The sequence below is a fragment of the Doryrhamphus excisus genome, linkage group LG2 (genome assembly GCF_037039965.1).
Source record: "Doryrhamphus excisus strain RoL-2023G ecotype Guam linkage group LG2, RoL_Dexc_Guam_v1.1, whole genome shotgun sequence".
NCBI classification, from domain to species: Eukaryota; Metazoa; Chordata; class Actinopteri; order Syngnathiformes; family Syngnathidae; genus Doryrhamphus; species Doryrhamphus excisus.
Window position 1 is genome coordinate 4,849,097 of NC_136358.1, and position 26,610 is coordinate 4,875,706.

The following is a 26,610-nucleotide window of genomic DNA, read 5'->3' on the forward strand; positions in this document are numbered from 1 at the left end:
ATTACCAAATTAAAAATAAACATATTTGGAAACAAAATTAACTATCGGTTCTACTAAAATCACAAAAAACTACTAAAATATCTTCAAATAAGTAAATATCGATCTCATGACTTTAATATCAATTCGGTAAAGATACTCCCCTGGTATCGATCATATCGACATTTGGATCGATCCACCCTCCCCTACTACTAGGACAGTGTTGAGTGACAGCAGCGGCGGTCCACAGTAGCTGCTCAGCTCCACAGCCACGGAGCCGAGCGGGTTCGAGCGGTGGCGTCTCGACCCACGGACGCTTTACTAGAACGAGTCTTGTGCTCGCTTCCGTGCAAGTAAATGCGATTAAAGGTCGCTCGGAACCACTCGTAGTAAACAGTTGTGGAGTGGCGTGGAAGGGGTTGGGGGTGCACCGCGTGTGCTAAACTTGCAAGGAGGAGGAAGAAGAAGAAGAGGAGGAGGAGGAAGAGGAGCACGTAAACAACAAGGCCAGCAGAGGAGCCTGGCTTCTCCTCACATGGCGGTGGCGCAGCGGGAGGGAGGGCGCCGAGTGCCGGGAGATGCTTGAATGAGCTCCGTAACAACTTTGAACGGAACACTCTGCGAGGTGGACAACGCGAGTCGTGGGGCCATGGAGAGCCCGGGGGAAAACACGCCGAGCTGCGAAGACGTGCGGAAGAGCGGCTACCTCCGTAAGCAGAAGTCCATGCACCGGCGTTACTTCGTGCTCCGGGTGGGCTCGGAACGCGGCCCGGCCCGCTTGGAGTACTATGAGAGCGAGAAGAAATTCCGCGGCAAGGCCCCCGTCCCGAAGAAAGCCGTGGCGCTGGAGACCTGCTTCAACATTAACAAGCGAGCGGACTCCAAGAACAAGCACATGATAGTGCTCTACACCCGGGCTGAGAGCTTCGCCGTCGCCGCTGAGAACGAGGCGGACCAGGATGAGTGGTACCAGGCCATGGTGGACCTGCAGTGCAAAAGTAAGTCTACACACACTTAGTAAGTGGAGCCCACGCTCCCTAATCTTCCACAATATGCATGTATCATTGTGTGTGTTAGGCTGATATCTCCACAGCTTTGACACACACTTGTTTCCCAGTGGAGAGTGTCAACATGTTGAAGATGACTTCTTATCATGTCTGCTAGTAGTTGACTTCATGTGGGCTTCCCCCCCCCCTTTGGCCCCTCAAGTCCCACGTCACACACTTCTGTCTGCCTTGTTTGCCTGCAGCCCTTTCTGCAGACCTCATAAAGCAAGGGGTCTCCAAATTGCGGCCTGCGGGACAATTGTGGTCCACAGCTCTCGCTTTTTTTTTTTTTTTTTTACACATTCTAGAAATAAACACTATACATTAGAACAGTGATTTTCAACAACTGTACCACGGCACACAAGTGTGCCGTGAGAAATCGTCAGTTTTGCCGTGAGGAATTATTCAATATTCATTCATTTTCTACCGCTTTTCCTCACGAGGGTTGCGGGCGGGTGCTGGTACATCCTGGACTGGTCGCTAGCCAATCACAAGGCACATATAGACAAACAACCATTCACACTCACATTCATACCTATGGACAATTTGGAGTGGCCAATTAACCTAGCATGTTTTTTTTTGAATGTGGGAGGAAACCAGAGTACCCGGAGAAAAACCCACGCATGCACGGGGAGAACATGCAAACTCCACACAGAGATGTCCGAGGGTGGAGTTGAACCCTGGTCTCCTAGCTGTGAGGTCTGTGCGCTAACCACTCGACCACCGTGCCGCCACAAATTATTCAATATTACTTTTCTAATTAACATGTATTAATAATTTTCTACAAATTATATGTCAATAATAATAAGCAAATAATGTTGGTTATTGGTGTGCCGCAAAATTTTCCCAACGTAACAAACGTGCCGTGGCTCAAAAAAGGTTGAAATATACTGCATTAGAAGATACAGATATGATCCAAAACAATGCGAATGCAAAGAGAAAATACTGCAAATGAAAAACATTACAATCACATAAACTGCAGGATCAGAAAGAAATGCAACAAATGTTCGAAACAACTGCATAAGATAAATGCTGTAAGTTAAAATAAGTTTGACACCCGTGTGATGTTTTTAGAGACATAATGTATTTTTTTTAAAAATGTCATCATATTTCACAAAATTATTCCCCGAACTAGTGTCAGTGTCGGTCTGGCTACCCTGGTAGCCTGGCTAACTTCTGTTTTCTTCAGTGACCTTGCAGCATTTCTCTCAAACTGTTGTGTTTGGAGGTTTGTGTGTCTTATTGGCATTTGTGGAATTTGTCTTTTGCATGTGTTTTGGATTCCAATCGCATTTGTTGGTTTTTGTGGTTTTGGATCATTTTTGGGCAAGGGTGAACGGGTAGCGAGAAATCTAAGAAAATATCATATTTTTTTGTGGTGGGTTGCCTCAAATAAATGAATGTATTAGACGCATTTCTCTGCAAGCACAGATTCCAAGAAAGCTGGGAAACGACCTCCAAGAACTTTCCCCCGATTTTTCTTGCAAGTTCTTCCTCCTTAAGGTTAGTGAAGGGAGAGAAGAAAAAAAAAAAAGGTCACAAGTGTCCAAACATTCCTCAATTGGACTCTATCAGCCACTGTGTAAACACAGCTGTCGCAGCAATAAGCATGGGTACTTCATAGCGAGTCACCTGTTCAACCTTCCCTCTCCTCTTGGCCGCTAGGGTCTCCATGACGCAATCTGGGTAAACGACAAGCAAAGGGTTCAAGGTGCTCCTCACACATGACCTGTTGCTCTGTTACATAAAGCGGCTGATTAGGGAAGCACCTGACCTGGGACGCTTTGCTTGTCTTAACACCAGGGTGTTTGTGTGCAGGATGCTATTGTTGAGTATTTAGCAGGTTGATGTGAGTCTGTAGGGAATATGTGTGCAGATGCTGCCAGCATGTAGAAATGTGAGCAAACCTCTGGTGTTTTTATGTACTAGTCCAGTCAAAACTCAATTTTCAAAAGCCCCAGTAATCGAATTATTTGCTTTTCAATGAAAATATTTGCCAAAATGTATTCCTCGGTTCTTGTACACTCAAAAGAGCACACTCCATTTATGCCGATTGATGACTTATTCATCAATATACGCTACCGTGTGTCTTCCATTGTTAATTCCCTTTTTATTGCCATTTTTAAGATTAGGATTAAGATTAAGATATGCCTTTATTCGTCCCTCAGTGGGGAAATTTGTATTGCACAGCAGCAAGAGCACAGAGTCAGTTAAGCAGTACAAAATACACAATATAGAAAAATAAACAATATAAACAACTCAAGTATCAACAAAATCAACAGTTTTCCTAGAGTTATATACAATACAGTATGTAGATAATATGAAACGAGATGAGATATATGACCAGTCTATACACTGAGATCTTGTTAGAGAGTTAATATGAGGCATTATGGAATTACTTCACATAGAATTTAGTATATTGCATTTAGAGCCCTTAATATTGCACATGGAGGTTGCTCGGATATTGCACAGTGAACGGGGTCTGGAGTAACTATACTGACTATAAAAGCAAGTATTACACAGATGTACATAGTGGTCGCAACAAATGACTTTCTTCAGTACTACAGTGTGTTCCGAACACTGTTTTTATGCACACAGAGGAGGTAGTACGTTCTCCAGAACTTGGAACACATGTAGGAATTAGTTGCACCCCCTGCCAACGCTTGATCAAGCTCCATTTCTGTTGACCTTTTTGTCCATCCATTCATTTTCTACCGCTTATCCTCACGAGGGTCACGGGTATGCTGGGGCCTATCCCAGCTGTCTTCGGGCAAGAGGTGGGGTATACCCTGGACTGGTTGCCAGCCAATCACAGGTCATATATAGACAAACAACCATTCACACTCACATTCATACCTATGGACAATTTGGAGTCGCCAATTAACCTAGCATGTTTTTGGAATGTGGGAGGAAACCGGAGTACATGCAAACTCCACACAGAGATGCCCGAGCAGGGAATCGAACCCGGGTCTCCTTGCTGTGTGGCCTTTTTTGTGTTCTTCTATAATTCTAAAATACACATTATTTTGCAGTTTATAGTCGCCTTACTTTTTTTTTAAACCTCTGGCATGTCACCACCTACCTTACCCATAATTCAACTCTGTTCTGTTGTCTTTTATTAGTCAGTGCTATGTCTAATCACTACTACACTTATCACTAACTCTTCCTCTTGTGAGTTCATTGTCAGTACTCAGCCATTAATCATATCAAACACCCGTTCTGTTATGTCTATTTCATACATATTATTTATTATGACTATCATAGAAAGTAGGTGACTTTACCACATTTTTATATGACCTTATCATTTTCAGTATTATCCCAGTATTGAACAAGAAGCATTGCAATACTGGAAGTGAACAACTGTATTGCATTTGATGTAAAATTGGATGCGATTAAATAAGCTTTGCTTCTTGCTACTCCTTTTGGACACGTGGAACTGTGTATAGTAATTTGTATGCATGTACCAAATCGCAGTGCTTTACAACTGTGTAGTGTATATTTGGAAAAACCACGATGGAGCAAACCCTTGAAATTAGAACAACAATGACCTAAGGGCCTGAAATGGCCTCCAGGCCGCACTTTGGATAGCCCTGCGGTAGGCGCATGCATGCTGAGGTAAGGCTGTATGCCAGGGGTCTCAAACACGCGGCCCGTGGGCCAAATGTGGCCCACAGGACACTAGTTTGAGGCCCCCGCCTTGATATGAAAGTTTAATGTTAGTGCGGCCCGCGCAAGTTTGATATGGATGCTGTATGGTATCATGTACCCAGAAAAAATTATTACGTTTGATTAATGTTCATGTTAAAGGTTAAATAACTGTTAATAGTTATCCTCCCTATCCGTGTGGAAGTGGTAAGTTTTTGGCTATTTAAGTTTAAAGGAAATAACTTGAAGGCTACCGTTTAGGTCGCTAGCTCTCTAGTTTGCGAGTTAGCATGTGTCACAAGACCCTGCATTTGCGCAATATGTTATAAATGTGTATATGTGTATAAATGTGTATTATAGAGTATAAATGTGACTATAGTCGTGTTTTGTCATGTCTACAGGGCTCTAATAATGCTTTGTTAATTATAATCTGAAAAAAATAATTTGTCTACCCACCAACTATATGTGGTTTCTTAAATTTTTATTATTTGCTGTTTTATTATTATTATTATATTTATTTATTTATTACTGATTGATTGATTTTCTTTATTCTTGATTTATTTATTTATTTTTCATCTTATTTTGTGTAGAAAAATAAAAAGTAAGATATTTGAGAACAGTGGAATGTTTTATCAGAGCTTTTCTTGTAGAAAATCAGAACCAAAGCAAAGTTTATTCATTTTTCTGTTTCTAATCCAGTCTCACCCAGACCCTAGCTCCAGTGGCCCCCAAGTAAATTGAGTTTGAGACCCCTGTTGTATGCAGTGTTTTGTTGCATTCAGGGAATCAGCCTTACTGACAGTGATCAAGTGTAAAAGTGTCTCCAGTGTCTTCCACCCTCCCCCACCACCCATCCCATGTTCACCCTCACTGAGCTCACACACAGTGTCTTTGGCCTACAGCTAAATATGATGGAAGCTCCTTCAGCGGTTCAGTAAGAGGAGAGTGAAAAGGTCATGGCCGACCATTGCCTAAACCTGCAGTAGCAAATATGTTTGACACACACTGAACACTGTTAGGATTCCTTCCTCTAATAACCAGCCTCTGGTATGTGCCATGCACTCACGCGCACACACACACATGCACACACACATGCACACAAGCGTCGGTACAGTGAAGAACTTGTCCCCTACTTGAAGAATTCACAGCTTGCAGACTGCAAGCTGGAGGGGCCCGCAGCCAAGAGATGCTGCACTGTTTGAGTGCAGAGAGAGCCACTCCCTCAGCGCGATGCTGAGAGAAGCTTTTTTCAAAGCATGGAAATAATTGGCTGCTGCAAAAGTGTTCCTAACAGTATAATGCTGTTTATTTGCTACACCTGCACAATCCAATTCAAGGAATGCGTCAAACAAAAATGACATGAATGCTCACGTTAAGCATGTACAAAATGTGCCTTGTCAAAGCCTAATCCGGATTTCCTCCAGAATTGAGCAATTTCTTTGTTAGTCATCTTCCACAATGTTGGATGGAAATCAAACGTGTGTGTAATCCTGCTAACAGACAAACAACAATGAAATGTGTGAGCGTGCTGGAGCCTATCCTAGATGTCTTCGGGCGAGAGGCGGGGTACACCCTGGAGTGGTCGCCAGCCAATCACAGGGCACATATAGACAAACAACCATTCACACTCACATTCATACCTATGGACAATTTGGAGTCGCCAATTAACCTAGCATGTTTTTGGAATGTGGGAGGAAACCCACGCATGCACGGGGAGAACATGCAAACTCCACACAAAGACTTCTCGTTGTTGCGCGCAGACCTCAGAGCTAGGAGGACCAGGGTTCGATTCCACCCTCGGCCATCTCTGTGTGGAGTTTGCATGTTCTCCCCGTGCATGCGTGGGTTTTCTCTGGGTACTCCGGTTTCCTCCCACATTCCAAAAACATGCTAGGTTAATTGGCGATTCCAAATTGTCCATAGGTATGAATGTGAGTGTGAATGGTTGTTTGTCTAATATGTATTGTTTGTCTATAACGGACCATATGTGCCCTGTGATTGGCTGGCGACCAGTTGAGGGTGTACCCCGCCTCTCGCCAAAAGACAGCTGGGATAGGTTCCAGCACCCCCGCGACCCTTGTGAGGAAAAAGCGGTAGAAAATGAATGAATGCTATTTGTTTATCTTTGCATATCTCATGAGATAATGCCTAAAAAAAAGTGGCGTGTCAACTTCCGTATCGGAGCCTGGGGAATTGGGCTAAAGCGTCTTAGGCAGCATCCAGCCTCGCACGGGCTCTCCTCAAGCGGATGCCAATTACACAAACATGAGGCCGCTGCCGCGCAGGGCGATGTGTGGATCACAGATATTTATTCAGCTGAGACCAGTAAGACCCTCTCGGGCGACGAGTACAGTATCAGTATTGAGGGTAGCTATTTGTTCAGCTATTAGGAGTCAGTGGCGTGTGTAAAGGCTTAACCTTGGCAGAACGGACCCAGAGGCGCGGCTCGCGTTCAGAGTTTGCCAGGAAAATTGCCCCACAGCTCCGGCACCACCTCAGGAATTGTTGACCTCAATAAAACTAAATAGCAGAGTCCAAATTTGGCGCTGCAGCAGCAGCTGTAAACAAGGTAGAAATTGTATCCACACACAAGCAACATAAAACTTCGACTTCTACACAAGTGCTTATGGTCTCTATTAGCTCTTGGCTCATCGGCAAATCAGCTGTTCTTTCCTTTTAAGATCGCTTGATGTCAGCGCATCGCCAAAAGTCCTGCACGATTACGGAGAAAATGGGGCTCATGATTTTCTTAGATTTGAGATTGCGATCGTCTGGGACAATTTTTTTTAATTCATTTGTTTACCTCTTAAATAAATCCCTTTTCTGGTGGGGGAATATTTACTGTTACTACTGCTATTGTTGTTCTTGTTGTTATCATTAGCCTACTCCTTGTTTGTACAGCTTGGTTTGTCATGGAAGGACAGTTGATGAGGCCTTTTTATTCATTCATTCATTTATTTTCTACCCCTTTTCCTCACGAGGGGCACGGGGGTGCTGGAGCCTATCCCAGCTGCCTTCAGGCGAGAGGCCATGTTTTTGGAATGTGGGAGGAAACCGGAGTACCCGGAGAAAACCCACGCATGCACGGGGAGAACATGCAAACTCCACACAGAGATGGCCGAGGGTGGAATTGAACCCGGGTTTCCTAGCTGTGAGACCTGCGCGCTAACCACGCAGCCCTAAAACCCAAATCCATCCTTTTTCTAAGCTGCTTATCCTTACAAGCGTTGCAAGTATGCTGGAGCCTATCCCAGCTGTCTTCAGGCGTGACGCGGGGTACACCTTGGACTGGTCGCCAGCCAATCACAGGGCACATATAGACAAACAACCATTCACACTCACATTCATACCTATGGTCAATTTGGAGTCGCCAGTTAACCTAGCATGTTTTTGGAATGTGGGAGGAAACCGAAGTACCCGGAGAAAACCCACGCATGCACGGGGAGAACATGCAAACTCCACACAGAGATGGCCGAGGGTGGAATTGAACCTGGGTCTCCTAGCTGTGAGACCTGCGCGCTAACCACGCAGCCCTAAAACCCAAAGCCATCCTTTTTCTAAGCTGCTTATCCTTGCGAGCGTTGCAAGTATGGTGGAGCCTATCCCAGCTGTCTTCAGTCGAGAGGCCATGTTTTTGGAATGTGAGAGGAAACCGGAATACCCGGAGAAAACCCACGCATGAACGGGGAGAACATGCAAACTCCACACAGAGATGGCCGCGGGTGGAATTGAACCCGGGTCTCCTAGCTGTGAGACCTGCGCGCTAACCACGCAGCCCTAAAACCCAAATCCATCCTTTTTCTAAGCTGCTTATTCTTGCAAGCGTTGCAAGTATGCTGGAGCCTATCCCAGCTGTCTTCGGGCGTGACGCGGGGTACACCTTGGACTGGTCGCCAGCCAATCACAGGGCACATATAGACAAACAACCATTCACACTCACATTCATACCTATGGACAATTTGGAGTCGCCAATTAACCTAGCATGTTTTTGGAATGTGGGAGGAAACCGGAGTACCCGGAGAAAACCCACGCATGCACGGGGAGAACATGCAAAATCCACACAGAGATGGCCGAGGGTGGAATTGAACCCTGGTCTCCTAGCTGTGAGGTCTGCGCGCTAACCACTAGACCGCCGAAAATAATCCATCAAGTCAAAAAAATATTACGGTGTAACAGTACAATAAGATAGATCAACTGTACAAAATAAACACACATCAGTTAATTAATGCACTCCAAACCAGGACAAAGGAGCCAACTTGCTCAGGCTTTTTGTGACTTGTGCAACCCTACCACTGGAATTGTTTTTTTTTTCTTTTTATCTGCCCCATTTGGCTAGCAAACATGTGTTTTTACATCCACGCTAATGCTGTTGGGGCTAATACAGCTCATCCAGGAAATTGATGCATAAACGGTAAATGTCCTTCCATTCTGCAAAAAATGAAGAGGCTGTGTGAGTGTTTTTGTGCCTGCCTGCACGGGCCAATGAGATCTGCATGGCCCGATTAAACGTTAAGCCACGTTAAGCACTGCTCATCTCGCTAATTAGCCACTAATTGCTGTCTCCAGTGTCAGCTGCCGGTGGCACAGTGCAGGCTTTGTGCTGTTATCCTGACTGTTTTGGGAATGATTATCGGCTTCCTGTAATGTGTCGCTGCCGGGCCACTTCTTTCACACCGAACTCATCCAATCAGGGGCGCTTTAGAAGAAAAATAATATATGGCGACGGATTTTCCCATTTGACTTGACTCACGCTGCAATGTTATTAGCTTGTCGACGGCCGACACTTTCTCACCAAGCATCTCCAGCCAGGGTAACGAAGCCAACAAGCCATGACCGTCAAGCTTTGCTGGTTATCATTCATCAGCTAATTAATTGGCTTTTTTTTTAAACTTGTCTTGTACTGTCGAGTCAGCCATGTTTTTGACCAAATTGATTATTTTCAGTCATGTCAAATGTTCTTACATGACTTCTCATGAAGTACGTCAGAAAGCCCCAAGTAGTAAAAGACCATAATAAATAATTCATTTTCTGCCGCTTTTCCTCACGAGGGTCGCGGGGGGGTGCTGGAGCCTATCCCAGCTGTCTTCGGGCGAGAGGCGGGGGAACACCCTGGACTGGTCGCTAGCCAATCACAGGGCACATACATACAGACAAACAACCATTCACACTCACATTCATACCTATGGACAATTTTGGAGTCGCCAATTAACTTAGCATGTTTTTTTTTTTGGAATGTGGGAGGAAACCGGAGTACCCGGAGAAAACCCACGCATGCAAATATGTAAACTCCACACAGAGATGGCCGAGGGTGAAGGGTGGAATTGAACCCTGGTCTCCTAGCTGTGAGGTCTGCGCGCTAAAGCTACGTTCACACCGACGCCGAATGTCGCGCTTTGAATCGGCGACGAATTCGGCGTCATTTTTCCAAAAATCTCACGATCTCCTCAGATATGTTTAAGCTCTGATACGCTCTGATACGAAATTGGTTCCCGCTTTAGGCGACAAATTATTTCCCGAATCGCTACGGCAACTCACGCTTTGATGCCGATTGATCAGGATTTGTTACGCTTTAAATCACGCTTTGATACGCTTTAATACTCATTGATAAGCTTTGGTGCGCTCATCACGCTTTAAATAACGCTCTGATACGATTATCAAGCTCTCTTGTGCATTGATAGGCTCTGTTAAGCTCTGTTATGCTCTGTTACGCAATGGAAAATTTCGAGATCCCGACTGCATCCCGCCTCTGATCCAGAGCATATTGTAGCGACCCTGACGTATTCATGTTGACGTTGTGCTCTTGGGTGTCCGACTGTTCCGGGTGACTGTGAATGCACCAGGGGGTGGGGGCGTGTCTGGTGGAAGAAGTACTGTTGTGTTGCTGGCTGTGGTTGCAACGGCGTGGTTACGGCCGACAGTAGCCAGTATTATTGTTGTGCAATAAAAAGCTTGTCAGCGATCACAGTCGTGTAATTTCCATAGCGTCGGCAACGACGCTACAATATATAAAGATGCAGCAGATCCATTGATCCTTTGAACCAAGCTCTGTTAAGCTTTCCTACGCTTTGAGCAAAACTTTGATAAGCTTTGTGAGTTTAAAAATTTTTGGCGCTCTTGCCGAATGTCCCGAATTGCTCAAACCTTTCTTACGCTGTATTACGGTCTTTACGCTTTCATTAAGCTTTGTTACGCTTTGCCGCCGCTTTGCTCGCCGATTTAATTCGCCATCGATTAGGCGTCGGTGTGAACGTAGCTTAACCACTCGCCCACCGTGCCGCCCAAAGACGATAATATTCATTCATTCATTTTCTACCGCTTTTTCCTCACGAGGGTCGCAGGGGTGCTGGAGCCTATCCCAGCTGTCTTCAGGCGAGAGGCGGGGGAACACCCTGGACTGGTCGCTAGGCAATCACAGGGCACATATAAACAAACAACCATTCACACTCACGACGATAATATTAATAATATTTATAATAATTAAAAAAAAATTTTTTGCAGAATGGTGCAGCCGTAATGGAAACATTTTAGATGTATTGATTGTGGTTGGCTTCCCGGAGCATTAGCATTGTTGAGGTCAGGAAGTGCCCACATATTTATCAGCTTTACATTACGGACTCCCACGACACCCCCTTCTGTTTCCTGGTGTCACCCTCCTCTGGGATGCAATTTAATACACTCCGTATATGGGATGTATTGATGTACTCATACAGTCGGGGGAAGGCGAAGCTTCATTGTGCTGCTCCACTTTCTGCAGCAGCTTAAAAATTCAGGAGTGTTTTAAATTTAGGTGAGATGAAATATTCACTCGCTCTATTTGTCTTTGCCCCACGGAATTGGGATCTTACCATGAAATGGGACAGCTTGTAAAGGTGGACTGATTCGGATTAATAGCTGAATTATTGTATATTCAATAATTATAGTAAGTATTTGCGCAGTACTGTATTTGGCAATACTGCTACTGTTCTCTCTGTACAAAGATCCCAGGAACTCTGAGAACATTCTGTTCAAAAACGCTATGTTTACTACCTCAGCACCAGGATAACCAGCAAGCCCAAGTTTGAGGTTCTCTTCATGTTTATTTTTTTGCTTGTCCCATCCTTGGATGCCTCCCTTTTTTTTATTTTCACTTCCATGCGGCCGTCTGCACTGCCTGGATAACACGCACCACATGTGAAATGAATGCTGGTGTCTGCATAGCGCTGTGTTTCTCCGGATTGGCGAGATTACACGTGCAGCAGATGCATGACACAAGAGGCGAGGTTAAAACAAGGCAAACGGGGGGGGGGGGCACACGGCTACCACTGTGAAAAAGCACAGAACCCGTCGGCCCGAAATGTGGGCAAAAAAAATAGCAGAGAGCAGCAGAAAAAGGAGTCTACTTTGCAGTCTTTGTGGCATAGAAAGTATCACAGCATGCTATGGCAATGAGGTCACACACTGGAAATGCGAGCAGGGCGCATTCACTGGTGAGGAACGGGGATTCTGTTATGACATTTGCTATAAATTTGAATCTTCTTGCATGCCCCTCACAAATACTTACTGACTCTGGACCGAATTTTGGCAATGTTGACATGTTTGCGTTGCTTCTATAGCTTCATTTATAAAACTCTGCCACTCCGCAAGGATCTTTTTTGGAATACCCCCTGTTTTCCGGTTGTTAAGATACGCCCCAAGGTTGTCGAATGTTGTCCCACACACACGGAAGGTTCAAGGTAAATGCTTCATTGCCCTCCAGTACACCCAGGGATCTCTTATGCACACTTTGTGCAGTAACCCAGTGAAAAGGAAGAAAAAAAAAGCAGTTTTCTTCCATCTTTGTTTGAGCAGCACACTGCCGGGAAGGCTACTCCCCCCCCAGAGGAAAGCCCGGGGTTCTCCATAATTCATATTACTCCACCAAGGATCAATCCTGGCTTTATGTAACCTAACAAGAATGGATGTTTCTGGACACATCTTAAATGTTTTCTGTTTTTTTTTTTGAGGGTTTTTAGTGAGCCAGAGTGGCAGTGGGATGAAAGTGGTGTGTGTGTGTGTGTGTGCAGGTATGCAGGTGTGTGAGAGTGTGTTTGAGATTTTAAGGCCACGCCGTCCTCCAAACAAACAGCACTCACCCTCCTTGATCTTATTGAGCGGCCTCTCGAAACGGAAAAACAAGCCCACGAAAAGTCTGTCTGTTGAAGCGAACACTAACTTTTGTTCCCAATCGACATTTCATATAGTTTTCTTTTTCCGTATCTTGTATGAAGCCCCATTCCCTTGGTCCCCTTCAAATCCCCCTTGCTATCAACTCCTTCCTGTTGTAAATCTTAATGCAGGAGGCAAACTGGATTGATGCTCACTGAAAGAAGCATGAAACGACCATGCATGGCCTTGAATGAGTCATCTCATGCAGTGTGCGTGTGTGCGAAGAAGCCACAGACTCCAATCTATTCTTGGTTCAACTTACAAAAAAAAAAAAATCCTCCATCTTTTAGCAGAAGACCACACTGCGACACCTCGTGTTTTGCGATCATACGTCGGCCTGTGAGTGTTTGCTCAATCCAATCCAGCGGCTAATTTGGCATCCACTTTGCATCGTCAGGCGTCTTGTCAACATATGGTTGTTGTTGAAGTATTTGCAGCATAGACTCTGGAAAGATTTGGAATGTGGCGGTCAGCATGCACCGTGATGTTAAAAATGGAACAACATACATACGTCCCCTTCAGAGCAAAAGTAGATTTTTGTTTTGGAATTAAATCCAAAACAGCAATGCGGTATTTTTGGGGTGTTTTTTTATAGAGTAATACTGGGCCCACCCATGTGCATATGAGTCATATTCAGGTATTTCTTCAATCGCAGCCCTTTCATTCAGCAGATGTAAGCTCCCTTGTGATTACAAGTAAAAGACAGGTCATATTTCCTGCTTCCGATCAGGGGAAAAAAAACAGACATGAACCATCAAATAAGCAGCCAAGTGTTGTTAAGCGTTCAAAATAAGTAATCAAAAACCTTGTGTCCAATAATAGCCCACTGTGCGGACATGCACAAAGGATGAATGGAACGGCTAATGAAAAGACACACACATTTTTACGAGCTGACAAAGTAAATCTTTTGAATCTTTTTCGCTCAGTAAGTGTAAGACCTTTTTTATGACATTTCTCTTCTCTTGTTAAGTGTACTTAATTTCCCCCCCTCACAAGAACAGTTTTTCATTGTTTGCAGCTGTCGACTCTTTCCACAATGGTATGTATGTATGTATGTATGTATGTACGTGTGCGGTTGACAAACGGGGCCCCCAGGTATGGAGCCTGCAGGTAGAGAGCCGGTCACACAAGCTGATGCATGCTCACTTTGCTGTCAGATCTGGTTGAAAATCAGTGAAAAGTTGCACATCAGCACAATGTCCAAAATAAAGGCACCTTGTTCTCGGAAGAAGTTGTAAATAGAGGCGGTGTTCCTTTTCTTTCTTGATGCATGAAGGTCACATCAGCACTTTTAAAACCGTCTCATTTTCTACTTCTCAGGTAAGAACCCCACAGACGGAGGAGCAGGAGGAGATTATGGTGTTCCCAATCCTGGACCAGCCTTCAAAGAAGTGTGGCAGGTCAAAGTGTGGCCCAAAGGTCTGGGTCAAGCCAAGAATCTAGTGGGTATCTACCGCCTCTGCCTGACCGATAAGACCGTCAACTTTGTCAAGCTGAACTCCGATGCTGCGGCCGTGGTGCTGCAGCTCATGAACGTCCGGCGCTGCGGGCATTCTGAAAACTTTTTCTTCGTTGAGGTGGGCCGCTCCGCCGTGACAGGCCCGGGCGAGTTCTGGATGCAGGTGCGCCTCTCATGGTCCTCCTTTAATGTTCTTCCAAGTTCATCCCTTTATCAACAATGCAGAAAAACTACAACTAGGTTTTATGTTTGTAGTCAACCCAAGACCGTAACCTAATTGTTTTGTCTTTTGTCCAGGCGGATGATTCTGTGGTTGCCCAGAACATGCACGAAACATTACTGGAGGCCATGAAGGCACTCAGTGAGGAGTTTCGCCAGCGAAGTAAATCTCAGTCCAACTCTGGACCCGGAGGAGGTGCCACAGCCTCCAACCCCATCAGCGTCCCTTCACGTCGGCACCACTCAAATCCTCCTCCCAGCCAGGTGGGCTTCACCCGCCGACCCAGAACTGAACCTCCCGGAGGGACTAATGGTGGGACAGGTGTCGGCAGCTCCAGCGCTTCTCCCACCCCTCGTCACGGCTTTCCAAGATCTCGCACTGCCAGTGATGGGAGCAAAGTGGAGGAGGGCCTAGTGGGAAACATGCCGCTCGCAGTGCTCAGCTCCAGTCCGTCCACCAACGGGTCTTGCTCCACCACACCCATCCTCAGATCAAAGTCGGCACGCTCGGCCTCCACCTCAACCACCAAAACTCCTCTTGGTTTGATGCGTTCTATCTCCACCCCAGCACCCTCCCCAGCTCCAAGCCTGTCCTCCAGCTCTGGCCACGGGTCAGAGTTTGGGGGTATAGCATCTTGTGCTGGTCCTGGGACAGGGGGTGGCCCCTACAGTCGAGTCCCCATGCATAGCACCTCTGTCTCGGGGTCACCCAGTGACTACGGCTCCTCTGATGAATATGGCTCCAGTCCTGGGGAACAGACGCGCCTAGTCTCCCCCAACTTGCCTGGAAGCTCTGTTGGTAGCGTTGGCAGCCAGTCTCTTGGCGAGGAGGGAGCTAATTACATTTTAATGGGCCAGAATAGCGGCGGCAATGCCAACAATCAAAGCGGCATGACGTCCAGCTCCTTGCCAGCACCTGGAGCAACAGGCTGCGGCTCTTTGCCCCAGACCAGGAGAGTGCTCCGCCGCTCATCCAGCCGGGAGTGCGAAGCAGAGCGGAAGTTGCTCAGCAAGCGTGCATCCTTACCACCTATGGCTTTGGAAAGGCTGGTCCCATGTCAGCACAGAGGAGACGAACCGGCGGACGAAGAGTCTGCGGACTATGCTATTATGTCCAGGAGCACCAGCCGGGAGTCCTTTTCTTCCACGTCCTCTTCAACACAGAGGGAATGCCTCATGGGTGCTGGGTCAGCAGGGGCTGGGGGAGGGTACTTGGATGTGGCAGGAGAGTTCAGAGGTGAAACAGGTGGAGTAGCACGTGGTGGTGTGGATTTAGGAATGGATAACGGCTACATGTCTATGTTGCCAGGGGTCACTCAACCTCCAGCGTCTCTGTCCCAGTCACCAGCTGTTTCCGTCCCAGACTCAGATCCTAAACCTGCTGATGACTACATGGCCATGACCCCAAACAGCAGCGTGTCCCCGCCACAGCAGATCCGACATCCACCCTCCTCAGATGGCTATATGATCATGTCACCCAACAGTAGCTGCTCCCCTGATCAGCGTGGAGGTCTCTCTGGCGGTGCTTGGGTGGGCAGTGGTAGCGCAGACAGCAGGGCAGGAAGCGACTACATGAACATGTCCCCAATCAGTACTCGATCTGTGAATGGGAGTCCTCCACCTTCAGAACACACCAGTCAATCGGAGAACAGTTCACACGTCCCCAAGATGGTGTACTCTTACTATTCCCTTCCCCGGTCATACAAACACAACCCTTCCGCCAGACATTTTGACGACGGACCAGGACGTGGCAGAAGGCCCAATGGTGGTATGGGATGGGTTGGTGCGAGGACATTAAGTGGGTGCCAGGAGCAACAAGTGGCGAACAATTCAATGGCAGGACGACACCTGTCTCTCTCTTCTTCCTCGTACTCGTCCAGCTCAGCCAGCAGTGAGAGCCTTGGAGAGTGTGAGGACAGAGCAGCAAGTATCATTGCTGGGGGGTCCAAAGAGGGGAACAAACTCCAGCAGAGACAAGTCTCTGGTGGGTTGCCAAAACACAGTACCCATTCACGAAGCAGACCTGTGAGTCTTTTTGTTGACGTATCCAAGGCTAACACCCTTCCCAGGGTCCGAGAGAATCCGATGCTCCCAGAACCTAAGAGCCCCGGGGAATATGTCAGTATTGAGTTTAAGGGGGAGAACAGCAGCCAGGCTGGTGCTGGAGGGGGGCGCGGTAGGGGTCTAAGGCATGGATCATCCAAGTCCCATGGTACAAGCAACCAGCATCCCCAGCACAGGCCTGTGTCCTGCCTGGGGAACTTTATTCCCTTATCCCGCAGCCCCTCTGCCCCCATTACTCCCCCAGCTCCTTCTGAGTATGTCAACATGGACCTGGGCCCTTCTCCTTCCCCTACACACCACACCCCACTGGTTTTCCCTCCGTTCCACACCCCTCCCACTCCTCCAACTCTTACTGTTACTCCCAAAGCCTCTGATGAAGCAGGTCCTTGTGAAGAGGCAGCTGAAATGGCTGAGGAACATCTTAGGAAGATCCGAGAGATTGTTCCGGAGTCTGAGTCCCCCACATCATGCGGGGACTACACAGTGATGGCCTTCAGCCTGAACAGCAACACAACTGCCGGGCCATCATCCAGCATCTCTCCCAAAGCTCCTTCCCCGACAAGGACTGAACCCTGTGTTGCAACACGGGGTCTAGACTTTCCTTTAGCCAAATCGGGGTCCAACCCGGACCACGGAGCTAAAGTTATCCGTGCCGACCCCCAAGGACGCAGACGACACTGCTCCGAAAGCTTCCTCGCTTCACCGTCCCTCTCCACTTCTGGTTCCACGTCCTCTTCTTCCACGGCCTCGCTCTTCCCAGAACAAGCTGCACCCCGCCGTCAGGGCTTTGAAAGCACGCCATGGCGCAACGGATCTGTTCAGGATAGCCCGAGTCATTCACCCCTTCCTGGACAGCAGCAGTCCGTTGCCACCAACACTCAGACGCCCACCACAGAGAAAGGCCTGAATTACATAGACTTGGACTTAGCCAACAAAGAGAGCACCCATTTGGGCCTGGATGGAACCCCAGGTAACCAGGCTTCTTCTCGCCTTTTCTCTGTGCTGGGTGCCGGCTCTGCCATCGGAGGAGGAGGAGGCGGGGGTGCGGCAGTTGGCAACGGTAGCAGTTCCAGCATCAACACGTATGCCAGCATCGACTTCTACAAGTCGGAGGAGCTGCGGACACAACAGAACGGAAACAAGGAGGGGACAGGTAAGAATTATTAGCATTTTAAATGACGCTAACCGCTCATGTTTTCATGCACAAATAATGTGACCATATGCAGCTACTGCATCTGTGAAATGCGACACATTTAGTTATATCGTTCATCATTATATCGTTCTATAGATAGGACAAGTGCCAATGCTTCCGCTCTGCTTCAGCCATTGTTTTTCTGTTGCAAACAACTCACTGCAGCACAGTCCCCACACAAAGAAACCATTCAGACTTGCCATTGAAGCGTCCTGCTCTGAGTTGAAATCGTTTGAACTCTGACCCTGCATTTCGGTTGACTTGTCAACCAAATGTCCCGCATGTGACGTGAGTGTTGTATTTACTGGTGACATTTTAAAAATGGACTTGAATTGCTTGCTTTAGTGTTCTAGCACATTTTTAGGTATTGTAGATGTAACATTATAACATATATTTGTATAGTGGAACTTGCTTAACTCAGGCACGAAGGTCGAGTGGTTAGCGCGCAGACCCAGGGTTCAATTCCACCCTCGGCCATCTCTGTGTGGAGTTTGCATGTTCTCCCTGTGCATGCATGGGTTTTCTCCGGGTACTCCGGTTTCCTCCCACATTCCAAAAAAAAACATGCTAGGTTAATTGGCCACTCCAAATTGTCCATAGGTATGAATGTGAGTGTGAATGGTTGTTTGTCTATATGTGCCCTGTGATTGGCTGGCGACCAGTCCAGGGTGTACTCTTGTACCGCCTCTTGCCCCAAGACAGCTGGGATAGGCTTCAGCACCCCTCGTGAGGAAAAAGCGGTAGAAAATGAATGAATGAACTTGCTTAACTCGATCCCACTTCCACGGTGATTTCTGTTATTATTTAAGCTGACCTCAACATTCATGTTTGACCATTTTTCTAAACCCCAAATTTCTATGAAGATGTATATGTGATACAACATGTGATACTACGTGTTGTACAGTAAAGTCTCGTTATATCGATATTCTCGGGAGTCGGAAAAAATACCGATATAACCGGACTATCCATATATCCGATCCTGCGCCGAACTGCATTAAAAGTGGGCGGATCTTTGATATGGCATGTAATTTTCTCCTTGAGTTCATGGATTGCGTATCTAGCATGCTTTTGTACTACAATACATTTTGTACTACAGTAAATAAAAATAAACTTGCGCTGTAGTGATTACCGGTTACCGGGACATAATTCACCCCGGAACTATCGATAGGGAAGGTGTTGCCACCCGGAGGGGTAGGCCCGAGGTACGGGTGTTTTCCGCTGTGTGTGCTGCACTCTGGTGGTGGAAGTGTGAAAAATAAAGTTGACTGGAAGCAGCCGTTCGCCGTGTTCTTTTTTGGTATTGAAATCCTTAAGCAAAGATTGATTTAAGCTGCTTTTGTATCGATATAAGCAGACCAAATTGGCTGGCGGGAGATGAAAAGGGCATCGTAGTAACCGGATTATCATAATAACCGGGTATCGTACTAACGGAGCTAATTATATCATAAAAGACAAGAAATTTGCCGGGAAATGAAAATAGTATCGTAATAAGTAGTAATTCGTTTTAACCGATATCGATATAACGAGACTTTACTGTAGTATCATTAACATGAAACAGCAACATAACTACTGTGCAGTTCCACGCCATTAAAACATGCACACAAGTGACTTCCTGTTGATTGCAAACTCAGCTTCAAAACTGTACTGTCATTTATGCTTTTTGCATTCCGAGAATTTTCCTTATGGGGGCGACCACCGCAGCTAAACAAGGCCTCAAACCCTGCCAGACATTTCTCCCCCTAAAGCAAAACATTCTTCCTCAGCCCACTGTCTGCTACAAATTGGGTGCGTTAGGAGCTCGGCGCCTGCAGCCCGAGCAGATAGAGGAGCATTGTGGATGTACTGTAAATGCATCAGTGAAAACAGTTTCAAGCTTGCATCCATATGTCTGCTTGGAAGTTTTGTTTAGCTAGCGAGCAGAGTGGCGTCAGGGTGGCAGCGTGGGGGAGAATGTTACACATTGGCTGTGAATGTTTCACTGCTCTCAAATGCCTTTGTACAGCACTGGCCCCCTTTCATCCTAACTCCCCCCTCACTTTTCCACCGCCAATAAATGATCCTTTTGTGAGGGTATTTTTTGCCACCCCAGGACCGACCGGCTGTGTATCTTTTGCCCTCCATTCTGGTATCATTCCATGTATTTTCCTCTTCTTCCCACTTGGTCATGCTTAGCCATCTTTGCCCTCATCCCTCCCTCTTGTTGCATCATTAGAGTTCCATCTGTGAGTCCAGATTTCTGTTCTTCCCGTTGTAGAGACATGTACAGGGGAACCTGCTTATCTCAACGTCACTCAGACTGGCTGACTGATGTTGACATAGGCGGTTGTCAACATAGCCGAAATTGGTGATATGAAATGATTTTTGAACCTATGGCAGTTTGTTGACATTTTTCTCGACTTTTGTATATTTTTATTCTTCTGAAATTTTGTGTATGGTTCTGAGGTGGGATTCAGGGGTTGGGCTAAAGGGGGCAGTGGTGTTTGCCCTCTAGTTAGAGGCTGACCAGGTGAGAAGAAGAGCTAACAATGCACATAATGGGACGCACCTATTTCCACTATAGAACACTAAAAAAAACTCCAGCCAATATTCCATTTACATAACTGCCTTGTATATAAACAAAGCTAAAGCATCATTGTTGTTGTAGCAGCTAACACGAAGAACCGTTTTTCTGGAGTAGTGACGCAATCCAGGTTAACATGCTTTTATTTTGAAGCTTATTGTGCACTGAACTGGAAGCCACAGTGTACACGTTTTCGACTGTAACAAGTCGCAGTATCCATTTCATGCTGTGGCAGTTTGTTGACATTTTTCTCGACTTTTGATTATTTTTATTCTTCTGTTTTTGAATGATACTGTGGCAAAGAAATTTTGTGTATGGTTCTGAGCTGTGATTCGGGGGTTGGGCTCTGGGGGGGGCAGTGGTGTTTTCCCTCTAGTTAGAGGCTGACAAAGTGAGAAGGAGAGCTAACAATGCACATAATGGGACGCACCTATTTCGACTATAGAACCCTAAAAAACCCCTCAAAAAATGCCATCAATATTCCATTTTCATAACTGACCTGTATATAAACAAAGCTAAAGCATCATTGTTGTTGTAGCAGCTAACACGAAGAACCGTTTTTCTGGAGTAGAGACGCAATCCAGGTTAACATGCTTTTATTTTGAAGCTTATTTTGCACTGAACTGGAAGCCACAGTGTACACGTACAAGCTGACAGTACTTCATTCAAGTCGACTTAAACAGACACTTTTTAATAATAAAAACACCACAGTGGACCGGGACTTCACCAAGTTCCACTGTATTTACATTTAGACATTTTTTGTAATCTCCATTTTCCTAACACAAACAGACACAGATGATCCAAAACAAAAGGAATCATTGGGGTTATCTTGTAATGATGCACTGTTAATGTTATGTCTGCTTCAATGTTGGAGATGTTTGTGCTGCAGGGTCTTTATCTACAAACAAAGCACGTATGTGTCGTGGTACAATTATGTAATACATATAAGCAATTGCCTCCTGGTCATTTCCAGAATTGCCTTTAGGATCACTCAAGCTGAACTAATCGATGAGTATTTACATCAGGCAGAATTCCCACAAAAGCACGGAAAATGATGGAATTTGATTTAATGAATGTCCAGAATTCATGATTTAATGAATGCTGCAAGGGCGGCACGGCGGTCGAGTGGTTAGCACGCAGACCTCACAGCTAGGAGACCAGGGTTCAATTCCACCCTCAGCCATCTCTGTGTGGAGTTTGCATGTTCTCCCCGTGCATGCGTGGGTTTTCTCCGGGTCGTCGGGTTTCCTCCCAAATTCCAAAAACATGCTAGGTCAATTGGCGACTCCAAACTGTCCATAGGTATGAATGTGAGTGTGAATGGTTGTTTGTCTATATGTGCCCTGTGATTGGCTGGCCACCAGTCCAGGGTGAATGAATGAATGATTGCTGCAAGAGATGAGTGACAGCACTGTCATCCGTCCCAAATATTTGACGTCTTAAACCATCTGGAGGCACAGGCAGAGCCACAATGACTTTTTTTTTTTTTAAATCCACTTTGGTCATACTACTTTGGAAATGACAGAGACTGCATGAAGATTATTGTATGAAATTGAAATTCCCATTGGTTGTTATTGTCATACAATGCACAGAGGCAGGTCTGTTCACTGTGTGCTAATTGGACGAAACACAGGCATAACTGGCCAATTGGATCAGTATCGACTGCATGTGTGCATGTGTGCCTGTCTCTTCTGCTGTCTAGACCAGTGGTCACCAACGTTTCCCTGGTCTCGGCCTTGAACCGAGACAAGATCTGTGTCTATATACTGTATATAGTATACACAGTATAAAAGTTGAAGCCCATAACAAAAACAAAACCCCCATCAAAATAATTCCAAAAGTAGTTGTTAATCACCGGAAAAATTGGTTTGAGCATTCTTGATGCAAAAAGGGAATGTTGTTGGGAATGTTGCTCCATGTGGTGAAGATGTCTCCATGAACGGCATCCATCTGATTTTTGTAGACTTCCTTCTCCATCCATCCCTAAATGTTGTCAATTGGATTTAAATGGAATGGCCTTTATTGTCATTATACAAGCTGTACAACGAAATTGGAGAGCTTCTCCTTTCAGTGCTGTAGTCAAGTTTAAAGTTTAAGTTTATATACTTAAAAAGTATATAAAGTAGAGTAAAAAAGACAATTTTACAAGATATCCAAAATATACACATAGTATTGCACAGGAGCATATGCAGGAGCACATATATTAATTTTAGTGCAATGATCAATGGGTCATAGTGCAAATAATAGTGCAGAGGAACATGCAGGATGGTCCAAAAGAGTGACATTATTCCTTCTGAAAAGTTCTTTCTCAGGCAAGCATTGTGAACAGCAGCGTTGTCCTGCTGAAAAACCCAGTCTTTATCATGAGGGTTGCACCCTGCGCCCCAATTTAGCCAAAACCTTGGCTCTTAAAGGCTGTAGTCTTGAACTTGTGATCATCTACTGTATTTTAGTTTAATTTGCAATAAATTTCTTAGTTTTAAGGGTCCCAGAAACGGACCCCGACCCACCAACCGGGGCGTCAAATCACATGCATAATTGGTCATTTGGATCAGTCAACTGTGTGTGTCCCCTGTTGTCTAGATCATTTGCATGGAGAAACATATCTTCCATTTTCCAGTATAAAATGAGCCGGGTTATGAGAATGGGCCCCAGAGCTGCACTATCAACACTGCTCTAAGGCGTGTTTAAGTAGAACAAAGTACAAGTACATATAAAATTCAATAATTCCATATTATAGCTTTTCATGGATGGTCTTTTTTGTCCTCTGTAAGCAGTTGCCTATTTCTTCAAGCGAGAACAAAAGAGCCTTCTAAGTATGTCCTATGTGGCATTCTTAGTAAATATTATATTTATTGATTGTAAAGACAACAAAGTCTTGATTATGGTGCTTTAAAGAACCTTTAAAATGCACACAGACACACACCCAGTATGGATTCTTTATGGTGACAGGTGTGTCCCCCTGGCAGTCAAATTCAGGTCAGGCTAAGAGCATGTTATGCAAGACAAAAACCACGTGGATGGGACATGACCCCTGCCGCCCCTCGCCCGCTGCCTTCAAGGGCATTAGGTGTAAACCTGCTCTGCTTTGAAAAAATAGCCAGTTCTTTTCATTTTTAAAGAACAAGGATGTGTCGTAATGTACGGTTGCTAAATGCATACTCAGACAGACATTCGATCAAAATTGCCTAATTATTACATCATGAGCACTTTCAGACATGTTTTTATCTCATATTTGCTCCACACATTAAGATAAGAAGGTCAAAGTTGTGTTTTTGTTAAATTGTTAAAGTCAAGGCGATTTACTTCTCCCCAGTTTGGTTGGGAAATCGAGCTCACACTGAGCATAACGATTCTCCTTAGTTGTGTGTGTGTGTGTGTGTGTTTTCTTCCTCTCCCAACCACTATGATGAATTCAAGCATATGAGGTCATCTACATATCTCGATTCACGCTAACGTACAATCTAATTCATTTATTTAGTTTAACTAAGAAACTAAGCATTTTAATTGTATTGACTTTTCTGACTGAATGGATTCTTTTCTGTCTTTCTATTGATTTCTTTTTAAAGAGGACCCCATCAACTGTCCTTCCGGGACCTCCTATGAAGAACAGCAGAAAACCATTGAAGGTTTTTTGTAAAAAAAAAAAAAAAAAGTCAAACAAGACAATGATAATAATAAAAACAAAGCATTTGTTTAGTTTGTTTCCTTTAAAACAAAAGCACATGGCCCTGAACATAGTGTATGTGTGTGTGTGTATCTGTCTCTGTGGAAATAATCGTCCCTCAATTCCGAACAAGAAAATGTTAAAATTGTAATTCACATTTCTTACAGACTCATGTTGCTCTTAAACACATGCACAGATTTAATGGATGAAGGATGCTAGAAGGTCACTACCAGTCTGGACATATTAGCGGCTCAGTCATGGAGATCAAGCGGAGACCTTTTTTTTTTTTTTTTTTTTTTTTGGATGTGTGTGAAGTATGTGACAGCAGTGTTTAGACACGCACCTGAAAAATAGGTGCTGTCCAGCCTTGGAAGTATTTAACGTGAAGGAATCCACTGCAACGCTTCTATTATCATTAGCATCTTATGACTTGGCTTTCATGATGTGTTTGTTTTCCATGTCTATTTATGAACATTATTCATTGTTTGTTGAATTAAAGTTAATATTACACTCATACACACTTACACTTTGCTCCTCTATTAATCTCACCCTGGCTTTTTGTTAAGCCTGTCGACTCGGTGTATTTATATTACACACTTAGTAGTTATTTGGAATCTTTGCATCAAACAATAAAAGCTGCCACACAAATATGTACAGGTGCTTTTTACGGATTTTTCCATGCTGCAAAAAAAAAAAAAAGTTATGGAAAGTCGGCATAGTTTCTGAGGAGGGGGGGTGGGCTGACTCATTGAAGACATGGTGGGAAAAACACACGTTTCTTAAATTCAAAAATCACTTGACCACTCCTGGCAATCAGAAATTGGAATGCAATCTGGATTATTATAGCCCTGTAGACATGACATCACATTTATACTCTTTTTATTTACAACATATTGCGCAACTGCAGGGTCTTGAGACACATGCTAACTCGCAAACTAGAGAGCTAGCGACCTAAACGGTAGCCTTCAAGTTATTTACTTTAAACTTAAATAGCCAAAAACTTACCACTTCCACACGGATAGGGAGGATAACTATTAAGAGTTATTTAACCTTTAACATGAACATTAATCAAACGTAATAATTTTTTCTGGGTACATGATACCATACAGCATCCATATCAAACTTGCACAGGCCGCACTAACATTAAACTTTCATATCAAGGCGGGGGCCTCAAACTAGTGTCCGTGGGCCGCATGTTTGAGACCCCTGGTATAGTGACTTAACATCTGACTAAGGTATGCATACATACAAAAATACAATGTATGCAACATTGTATTTTCGGTTTAATGCATGGCAATTTCACTTTTCCATTCAAAAAGCGTGGTGAGGTGGGGGGGGTGGGCGGGTTGTCCACCTCTAGTGCTCAGAGTGACATGCATTTTGCACATGGACGGTCACGCTTGTGCCAGACTTTTTGACCTTTTGTCACATTAGCCATGACACCTGTCACTGTTGGCCGGCTCTTTAGCGCGCCGCTTACTCTACAAGCAGGACAAGCCAATCAGGAAGCAGGGATCAAGTATTCTCCAACCGAAAGTAGCTTTTCTTTACGTTCACTACATGGTGACCTGCGGCTCAAAATATTGACGTTTATTTCAGTTCCTCCGTCAAACATACACACACATGCACGGGATGTACAAATCCCAGCGTTTGTATTAAGAGTCGTTCAGATCACTGCATGCTTGACACAAAGCTCATGTGACCTGATCTTTCAGCTCTACCTCCAGGATATGATTGAAGTAACAAAATACATTTGGCTGTAGTGTGAACAAGGCCATAATGTGACTGCATTGTGTGTGTGTGTGTGTGTGTGTGTGTACGTGCACGAGCATGATCTTGGCTCCAGAGTGCCAGTGTGTGCGGCGCTGTTGGATGCGTGCCGGCCCTAAAAAAAGAAGGACGCAGCCACCCACCAACCCACTGGGGTGACTGAGTCCACACTGAGGAGGAAGACGGAGTGTTTCCCCTCCTTTCACACACTCCTTCTTGTTTGTCGACTCCTCCCTCCATCCTTACACTCTCTTGAAAAGACTGTAAATCTTTTTCCTTTATGTGTGTGTGTGTGTAGGTGTGAGTCACTTCTCACTTCACTTCAGCGCGTCACAGGTCATCGTCTCCATGTCACAGCACCAGCACTTCTCTGCAGTCATTCGTGTTGTGGGCATCACCTCGCCGTGCTCCTAACTGGCTTTGTCTGTAAAGAGCTTACCCTCGGTGGGCGTCGGAGAGTGCTAAGCTGATTACTACTAACGAGCCACCTCTCATACCAGGACCGTGTCTGCCTTTTAATAGTGTTTGTTTACACGTCTGCATGTGGTTTCCACTGCATATTTCTGTGTGTGTGTATGTGAGGGAACGAGAGCTAAGCCCATGGATCAGGTGTAGCCAGGCTGGGAGGATGCAAGGAGGTCACAGGTGATTTAGGGGTCAGTTGAAGTGCTGACAGCGGCGCTACCACAGTGAGAAGAATTTCCAGTTTTGGATGCGACACAGTGAAGGTGTTCTTGCACTCGCCAGTTAAACCAGTTATGCCAGCTGAATAGAATGCAGCAAAGAAAAACAAAAGACAATTATCTCACTTATTGATATATGGCAGGA

The 26,610-nt window shown here is 45.3% G+C and overlaps 1 protein-coding gene across 1 annotated transcript in view; it reads left to right on the forward strand.

The window, feature by feature from the left end:
• Window positions 1–202: 202 nt before the first annotated feature.
• Window positions 203–26,610, forward strand: part of LOC131125887 (insulin receptor substrate 1-B) — a 41,299-nt gene continuing 14,891 nt past the window's right edge. Inside the window, exons 1-3 of the mRNA XM_058067867.2 lie at window positions 203–974; window positions 14,172–14,473; window positions 14,608–17,746. Of these exons, the coding sequence (XP_057923850.2) occupies window positions 563–974; window positions 14,172–14,473; window positions 14,608–17,746 (3,853 nt within the window). The 5' untranslated portion in view covers window positions 203–562. The remainder of the gene's footprint in view (window positions 975–14,171; window positions 14,474–14,607; window positions 17,747–26,610) is intronic.